This window comes from Crocuta crocuta, unplaced genomic scaffold (assembly GCF_008692635.1).
Source record: "Crocuta crocuta isolate KB4526 unplaced genomic scaffold, BGI_CrCroc_1.0 scaffold164, whole genome shotgun sequence".
Classification (NCBI taxonomy): domain Eukaryota; kingdom Metazoa; phylum Chordata; class Mammalia; order Carnivora; family Hyaenidae; genus Crocuta; species Crocuta crocuta.
In genome coordinates this window covers 3,709,250-3,718,641 of record NW_027530016.1, presented here as the reverse complement: position 1 = coordinate 3,718,641, position 9,392 = coordinate 3,709,250, and the positions used below count along the sequence as shown (strand labels likewise).

At 39.3% G+C, this 9,392-nt stretch overlaps 1 protein-coding gene across 1 annotated transcript in view; it reads left to right on the top strand.

Moving 5' to 3' along the window:
• Positions 1 to 2,484, top strand: part of QPCT (glutaminyl-peptide cyclotransferase) — a 28,848-nt gene extending 26,364 nt beyond the window's left edge. The window contains exons 6-7 of the mRNA XM_077764261.1: positions 597 to 713; positions 2,172 to 2,484. Coding sequence (XP_077620387.1) covers positions 597 to 713; positions 2,172 to 2,317 — 263 coding nt within the window. The 3' untranslated portion in view covers positions 2,318 to 2,484. The remainder of the gene's footprint in view (positions 1 to 596; positions 714 to 2,171) is intronic.
• Positions 2,485 to 9,392: the final 6,908 nt, after the last annotated feature.

Sequence of the window (9,392 nt, the reverse complement as noted above, 5' to 3'; positions counted from 1 at the left end):
AAAAAAAAAAGCCAGTTGGCCTCAGGGCGAGATGAAATAGATAGATCTTTATGATCAAATCCAAGCCAGAAGGCCTACTTTTGAGGCAAGAACTTTAGGCTAGGAATTCCTTTGTAGCTGCACGGACTTCCTGGAGCAGGATAGAGTTGCATTCTTTCTAAACAGTGAGAAAAACACCGCCATCTCAATTCATACTTTCGCTGTGAGTTCAGAATTTGCCAATATTCAAATCTAGAATATTATAAGAGAAGCTTTTCCCGGAGTCTCAAGAAAACCTATGTATCCACCCCCCGCCATTTTCCTCTGGTTTTCTCATTCTCCATTCCTCTCCATCATCCTACTTAGTATCTACCTCTAAGGAGGTTCTCACCTATAATGTTAGAGCTGCGGGTGACTCTTCTCTCCTTGGAACTACTACTGAACGTACATACCCAAGTTCAGCCCAGATGTTTATCGTCATGGCTGTAGTTGTGCCCATGCTGTATTTTGTTTAAAAAATGATGACCATACGTGCCGAGATTTCAAACTCCTGATGCATTCTGAGTATTGATCAGATAAGAACAGATAATCATCTACTGTCTAATTATCATCTGCAGAACAAGAACTCCACAAATTAGGTTTGCTCAAGGATCACTCTTGGGAGAGGTGGTATTTCCAGAATTACGGTTATGGAGGTGTGATTCAGGATGACCATATTCCATTTTTAAGAAGAGGTAATGTGTGTGTGTGTGTGTGTGTGTGTGTACATGTGCATGCACATATGCCTTTTTTTTACTTACTGTATACTTATTATATTTTGTGTGTATTTGCAATAATCTAGGGGGCGCCTGAGTGGCTTAGTCGGTTAAGCGGCTGACTTCAACTCAGGTCATGATTTTGCAGTTCATGAGTTTGAGCCCTGTATTGGGCTCTGTGCTGACAGCTCAGAGCTTGGAGCCTACTTCGGATTCTGTGTCTCCCTCTCTCTCTGCCCCTCCCCTGCTCATGCTTTGTCTCTCTGTCTCTCAAAAATAAACAAATATCAAAAAAATAAAAAGACAATCTAGAAGGAATAGGAGCCACTACACTTAATACTTGATAAATTAAGTCATCTACTAAGCATCTTGTGACTTCTATTTTTTCATGAAAGTCATTCCAAATCCTTGAGCCCCCACCACCATTCTAGAATATTTATAAAAGCTCATATTCCACTGACCTTGCCTTCTCATTCACAGAGTAAGACTATATTCTTATACTTTGTGTAACTCTGATGTTTTTTGATTAATAGGGAAACAATATCCTTGATGTTGATGGTAGAAGTCTAAATAAACTCAAGAACTCTTGCCAAGGCCTCCTAGTTGGTCTCTAGCTTTTGCTTTTGCTTCCTTCTACTTTACGCAGAAGCTAGAGTTATCTTTTAAAAATGTAATTCTAATTTTGTTTCTTCCCTGCTTTAAAGCTCTGGTGGCTTGCGTTCATGTAGAATAAGACCCAAAGTCTTTACCATGACCTACAAGAGCCTCCATTTTCTGACTCTTTTCTTCTCCAACATCTCTTTCTGCTTTTCCCTCCAATTATTGCTCTGATCCAGCCACATTGTTCTCCTGCTGTTCCTCAAGCAGGCCAAGCACACTCCTACCTCAGGACCTTTGCACTTGCTAATACTGTTGCCTAGAGTGCTCATCCCCTGATCTTTGTACAGCTTGATTTCTCCTTTGTTGCATGTCTCTAGTTAAATGTTAGATTCTTCCCTGACTTTAAATATATCTTTCTTGGCCCAGCTGTCTGCCCCTCATTCTCTACTACCTTACCTTGTTTTATTATTCTTTAGAACCGTTATCCTTTTCTAAAATTATTTTTATATCTGTTTCTTTGCTTCTTTCTTTACTGAAATGCAGGCTCCGTATGAGCAAGTCTTTGTCTTTCCACGGATGAAATCTCAACTCCTAGAATAGAGCTGGTACATGGGAGGCACTTTATAATTATTTACTGAATTAATGAGCATTTGCTTAATGAACAAATGACTTTGGAGTGAAAGAGTAAGATACAAGGAGGTACACAGAAAATTATGGATTATCAGCTGTCTTTAAATGGCCTAGAGCTCCCACTCAGACTCCTGCATGAAGAATGATACTCTCTTCTTTACTCACTGGAAGTTAGCACTTAGTTACAAGTTGGTTCTTTCTTTCTAGGTGTTCCAGTTCTGCATCTGATACCGTCTCCTTTCCCTGAAGTCTGGCACACCATGGATGACAATGAAGAAAATTTGGATGAAACAACCGTTGACAATCTAAACAAAATCCTACAAGTCTTTGTGTTAGAGTATCTTCATTTGTAATTATCCTGTCTTAGTTCATGGTGATCATACCTAGTTTCACATTCAGAAGTCAAGGCACAACCTAAAATAATCTCACTCCAGACAAATGCCCTGTGGAACTTCCATCCTATAGATTAGTTCTGTAGGTATCTTTGAATATGTGATCAATAAACCCTAGATTTACATCATGTCCTAAATTGCTCATTAATTTTTACTGAGAGATAAAGAAAGAAAAATGTTAGGAAAACAGAAAACAAACATCTTTGAAAAACTCTTTTAGGTGAGAAACTATGAAACTACATCAGATTGATATATATATAGTATCATGGTCTTCTAAATAGTTCTTAAATATGATGGTGATGTGAAATGTGTGATCTTAGTTTTATGATTTTTTTAAATACTTGAGAATCTCTCGCTTATTATACAAAACAGAGATGTAGTTGGAAGACCTTCAGATTTCTTTGAGAACTCTTTGTAGGTTTTATTTCATAAAAATTAAATCAGAATTAAATGCCATGTGAATTCCTTTTTTATATATAAATGAAAATTTTATATAATTTATAGTTCAGTTTTTTAAAAAAAAATTTTTTTCTCTGTAATCTCTACACCCAATGTGGGGCTCAGACTTACAACCCAGAGATCAAGAGTCACATGTTCTATTGACTGAGGCTGCCAAGCACTCCTATAGTTCCATTCTGATAGAGTTTTATAAATTTAACATTTTTATTGTAAAAAGAATACATTAGTCAAAAATCAGAAAATGGAAAAATCAACAATCTCATACCAATAGGATTGCCATTCATTCTTTACTTTTCCCTCACATATTTTCTTTTTTTCTTTTTATTGTTTATTTATTTTTGAGAAAGAGACAGGGTACAAGTTGTCAGAGGACTGTCTCAAAGGAGGGTCAGAGAAATGGAGACACAGAATCTGAAGCAGGCTCCAGGCTCCGAGGTGTCAGCACAGGGTCTGACGTGGGGCTCGAACTCATGAACTGTGAGATCACGACCTGAGCCAAAGTCGAACGCTTAACTGACTGAGCCACCCAGGTGCCCAACCTCACATATTTTCAGTGCAGGTTAAAAATATGTGATTATAATCAAACTGTAGCTACGATATTTTAGCCTTTCTTCCCTATTAAATTACATAATTAACAGACATTTATGTGCTATTTTGATCATGGGTTGAGATGAATATGAAGACTTTTGAGTGTAACCTCTAGAGTTAATATTAAGGTAACATAGTAGTGTAGCACTTTCTACCAAACTGAATGCCATCTAACTTAACTACACATGGCATTCAGTTTTGATTAATTGTTGCATACTTCTTTCCAGAGATTCATGGAAGCAAAATTGTTTGGGCTGGAAAAACATAGGAATTCATTGATTTTTCTTTAGCTACGGGAAACAATTATCTAGAAAGTGAACTTGATCAATTAAATATTCAGGAAATTAATCCTGCTGTATAGATGTAGTTAGCTGGAGCCCCTTTTCTTCATGTGGTGCTGTTCTGAGCAGATATTTACTAAATACTCTCTGAATTAATGTGCAGGGGCCAGGTAGGATGTGAGACAGACAAGCTGAATAAGGAAGCAATGACAGCCTTAATTCCATGACAAAAGAAGTCATAGGGAAAGGGATTTGCTTATGAAAACATTTTTTCCAGGTTAAAAAAAAAAGGATAAATGTATTTTTCTCTATTGACTATATATAATTATATAAAAGAATAGCCAGAGTTTTATTAAATCTTGTATATAATATTATCTGTTTATAATTTCATGGTGGCAAATTACACAGAATCAGATTTTTTTTAGGATTTCTTTTTACTTTACAAATCTGTTTCTAAAGTTATATAAAAGGATGTCATGCCTTGTGAGTTAAATGATATTATGAACTAACACATATTGGGTGTCAACTCTGTGTCGGATAGTGTCCCAAGTGTTTTATATGTTTTTACCAATCTAATCCTCACAACAATCCTAAGGGGCAGGTGGCATAATTAACCCTATTTTATGATGCTGGTGGTTAAGTATCTTCTTCAAGATCACACAAGTGGCAACAGTGAGATTTGAACCAAAGCAGTCTGGCTCTACATCTCATGCTCTGAACCACTGTGGAGTACTGCCTCTTCACATGAAAAGAGCTTTGTAGAATATTCTTAATGCCAAATGCCAAGCAACAATTGTATCTTGGAATTTTTATAGGTCATTCACTCAATCTGCAGTTTTTTTTTTAAATTTTATTTATTTATTTTGAGAGAGAGCGCAGAGGAAGGGCAGAGAGAGAGAGAGAGAGAGAGAATCCCAAGCAAGCTTCACACTTGTCAGCACAGAGACCAACATGGGGCTCGAACCCATGACCTGTGAGATCATGACCTGAGTCGAGGTCAAAAGTTGGACCCTTCACCGACAGAGCCACCCAGGCACCCCTGGAGAAGTATTCTTAAATCACTCTAGCCATAGTTCACCTGACAATGTTAGGCTTAAGAGGCACATCCTCTGCATGCAGAATTATTTCTCTGCCAGAGCAAAGGTTTTTACATCAGCTCTGGATATAACAGAAATCAACACGAATGCTTCCAGAGTAGAAGAAGCTAAGCCCCAAAGCAGGATTAAGGGAGGCTGTTTTCTGGATTCACTCTTGGATGAGATAAAACTTTCAAAAGGGGCTCAGGGAAAACACATCTATTTTTAACACTATCAGAGAAATGATTTCACTGATGAAACTAACACGGAATGAAAAGAAGTTTTAATAAGGAACATAAACGTTAGCTAACAGTACTACATATGTAATTATAAGCCTCAATAATCACTTTCTTTTGAGACAGAATGAAATTAATCAACCTGCTATAGTCTGTTATGTTGGTGTTAGTTGAATTATTTTTAGAGGAGGAAGCTGGAGGATATGTTGAAATGAGATAAAAGGAAAAATAAAACATAAGCAGCTTAATCCAATGAAGGTTTCCTTCCTTCTAAATGACACATCCTAAAATGCTACTCACTAAGAGTTTGCAGTGATATGGGCAAAGCAATCACGATGCCATAAAGGGAGACATTTTAAGGTATTAATCTTGACATTAATCTCTGAAATACGTTCTATATAATACATGCCAGTCAGAAATATTACTTTTTAAAAATTATAGCTGCAAAGGCAGTGCTCCAAAAGCAGTATGTTGTATTTGGAATTTTTCTATGTGCATTTTGGAGCATTTTACTGCCCCTAAGAGAACGATTTGTATGTTTCGTCTATTACTGTCAGCCCCGCAATACATGAGGCTATTTTTCGTCTTCAGGAGAAATGAGTTCAAAGGAAAATATTCATGAGAGAGTATTCATAACCTTGGCATCAAAAAAAAAAAATTCATGAGTCTGTTGTTGTAGCTTGAGGGCTGTGGCTGGAAGCGAAACGACAGATCCTTCAAAATGGGAGAATGTTTTAGAACAAAGCAGCCCATGTTTTCAGCTCCTGCTCCAAATCCTTGAACTGTTTCTTTCACGGACCTTCTTTCTTTCATGAAAGAGGTACATTCATTATGGCACTGCAGCAAACTCATGTGAAAATCAAATCGTTGCTCAGTCAACTTGGCCCAGCTGGAGGTAACTCCTTCTTAAAGGCAGGATGGACAAGACACAAGACTCTTCCATTTCTCTAATGGACCGAGGGCCCTACATGGAGCTTGGTCACGGCCTATTCTGCTGAAAACGAAATCTCCGTTTCTCCACGAACCCTCCATGTGAGAACAAAGGGCACACAGCAAAGATGAGTATTTACGGCACCCGTAGCAATTTCAAGCAATACTTCCATAGGAAATTTGGGGGGCTTGCTTAAACTTGCTGCTCATGAAAGTGTGGGGCTGTGCTGTCACAGCCCGCCTTCCCACCAGCTTTTGGCTTCAAAGATGAATGTGCAAAGGGTTGAGGTTACACTCTGAGTTTCAGGGCTGCTTTCTATGCAGCCTGCGAGTCAAAAAGTGGTTTTGAAGTGGTTTAACTGCCTCCCCTTACTTCTCCTTCTGTCTCACTCTTCTGACTTCTATGGTGCATCTCTCTCAGCCTTCACGTAGCTACACCCCTGCTTTGTGTCAAGGGGCAGGTACCATCCTGTCAAGTCGCCGCCATGTTTTGTGGAAGGGCCGAGGTGGCAAGGGGAGCCGTTAGCTACTTGAGCCAGCAGAGTGATATAGGATACCCCTCAAATCCTCCTAAACTTGAAAATTGGCCCCGGGATCCCAGCACTATTTTCAGCAGCAATAATTTATGGCCGTCTTGAAGAGAGCGGAGATGAAAGCCTTGTCTGTCGTGGCTGTAACCCTCAGCCTGGAGCTGGTGGGCTGTGCTCACGCAATGTGAAGTCATCTTACTGTGCTCAGATTTCAAAGGCAGCCCATGGAACAGAGCCCACTCCCCGAACTGGCCAGTGGAGAGTTTAGGCCATTTGTCTGAGAACTAATATTCAGAGTGCAAGCTTGCCAAGAAGAGAAAAACAAGAAAAGATGAGAAAGGTACCACAAAAAATTGATTTACAAACCGATGACTTAGAAAAGGCACTGAAAACTTGATCCTCTTACATTTGCAGAGCACTATGGGCTACAAGAGGTCCTTGGCATTCAAGGATTTAACGTTTGTGGGTTTGACTAACAAAGAATGACAGGTAGTAAACTATTGAAACTGAGGGATGGGTGTGGAGAAGTGAATGAGTTCAGCTGACTGCCAGCCATTAACTTCACTGCTGTTCTACAGCTATCCTGGATCCTTGCAGTAACACTTGGGAAGTAATGAAACCCATTTTGTTTATTAGAATGACCCCTCCCCACCTCCTAAGCCAATCTCTCCAGCTGGAGATGCAATTAAAGAGGTCTANACCGCGAGATCATGACCTAAGCGAAAGTTGGACGCTCAACCGACTAAGCCACTCAGGCGCCCCTAGGAGTGATTTTCACTCTTTATTGATAAGTGAATTAAGAGGGTGAAAAGATCACCATAAAATTTCAGAATTTAGAAAATTATATATTTTTGTGTGAGAGAGAGGGAGAGAGAAGGAGAGAGTGGGAGAGAGAATCTTCAGCAGATTCCACACCTAGTGCAGGTGGGTGTCTCTAAAAAATTATCATTTTTATGGACAAATTATAAGCTACAATGGTGTTTAAAAGTATTGAGGCTCCTTGGTATTTACCCAAAAGAGCTAAATGCTATGTCCACACAAAAACCTGCACACAGATTTTATAGCAACTTTACTTATAATTGCCAGAACTTGGAAGCAATCAAAATGTCCTTCAGTAACTGAATGGATACATCAACTGTGGTTCATATAGACTTGAAAAAAAATGTTTAAGGTATTTCCCTCGGGAATGTTATGGATCCATTTTAGGTCATGCTAGATTTACTTCATTTGAGTAGTTTATCACAATTATCCCTTGATAGGTTTACCCTTATAGCTGTACATTAGTGTTTTCATTTTAAGAATAAATGAATGCAGAAATTATATTATTTTCAGTTAGTGCTAAGACTAGACTCTAGTGAACTTGATTTCTGGTACATGACATGGCTAATTTCAGCTTGGTTGAGAGGGGCCTTGAGGTTTTCTAGTTTATTTGTTCTCAATTTGGGAAATACTTGCCCATAGGGGCCATTTGGAAATGTGTGTGTGTGTGTGTGTGTGTGTGTGTGTGTGTCTGGTATTTTGTGGGCAGGGACGAAAATGAATGTTCAGAACATGGGCATCTGGGTGGCTACATTGATTAACTGTCCGACTCTTGATTTCAGCTCAGGTCATGATCTCCCATTTGTGAGCTCAAGCCCCACATCAGGCTCTGTGTTAAGCGTGGAGCCTGCTTGGAATTCTTCCTCTCTTTCTCTCTTTGCCCCTCCCTTGCTTGCACTCAGCTCTCTGTCCCCCTGTCTCTCTCTCTGTCTCTCTCTCTCTTAATAAATAAATAAACATTTAACTCAAGCTGGTCAGAGTGGCTAAAATGAACAAATCAGGAGACTCTAGATGCTGTCGAGGATTTGGAGAAATGGTCACCCTTCTACACTGTTGGTGGGAATGTAAATTGGTGCAGCCTCTCTGGAAAACAGTGTAGGGGTTCCTCAAAAAATTAACAGTAGAACTCCCCTATGACCCAGCAACAGCACTGTTAGGAATTTACCCAAGGGATACAGGAGTGCTGATGCATAGGAGCACATGTACCCCAATGTTCACAGCAGCACTCTCAACAATAGCCAAATCATGGAAAGAGCCTAAGTGTCCATCAACTGACGAATGGATCAAGAAGATGTGGTTTATCTATACCATGGAATACTACATGGCAATGAGAAAAAATGAAATCTGGCCATGTGTAGCAACATGGATGGAATTTGAGGGTGTTATTCTGAGTGAAATAAGTCAGGCAGAGAAAGACAGATACCATATGCTTTCACTTATAGGAGGATTAGAAGAAACTTAATGGAGGACCATGGGGGAGGAGAAGGGGAAAAATAGTCAGGGAGAGGGAGGGAGGCAAACCAGGAGAGACGAATACTGAGAACAAATTGAGGACTGATGGGGTGGGGGAGACGGGAAGGGGGGTGATGGGCATGGAGGGGGGCACTTTTTAGGATGAACACTGGGTGTTATATGGAAACCAACTTGACAATAAACTATGAAAGAAAATAAATAAATAAAAGTAAATAAACATTTAAAAAAATGAATGTTCAGAACAGTGTACACAATAAAGGATTGTCCCGCCAAATGCTATTAGTGCCTCCACTGAGAAACACTGACTAGTTTTAAACATTCTCATTCTAAAGGCTCAGATATCAAGATCTAGAGAAGATGGATCATTTATGATTCTTTCAGTTACAAGTGAAAGAAAACCCAATTCAAACGTATCTAGGCAAAAAAGAAAATGTATTTCATGCCTCTGGTTTCAGACACAGCTGAATCCAAATCCTATATCTTCTTAACCCTTTTCTCTTCCCTCCTCTGAATAGGCCCCAAATGTAGGATAGCTTTGTATGTAGGGGGCAAGATGGAGGCAAGTAGCCCCAGGCTCCTATCCCCTTAACTTTACTTTTTATAGTAGAAGTTTCGTATACTTTCTCATTTTTACTTTTTTTTTT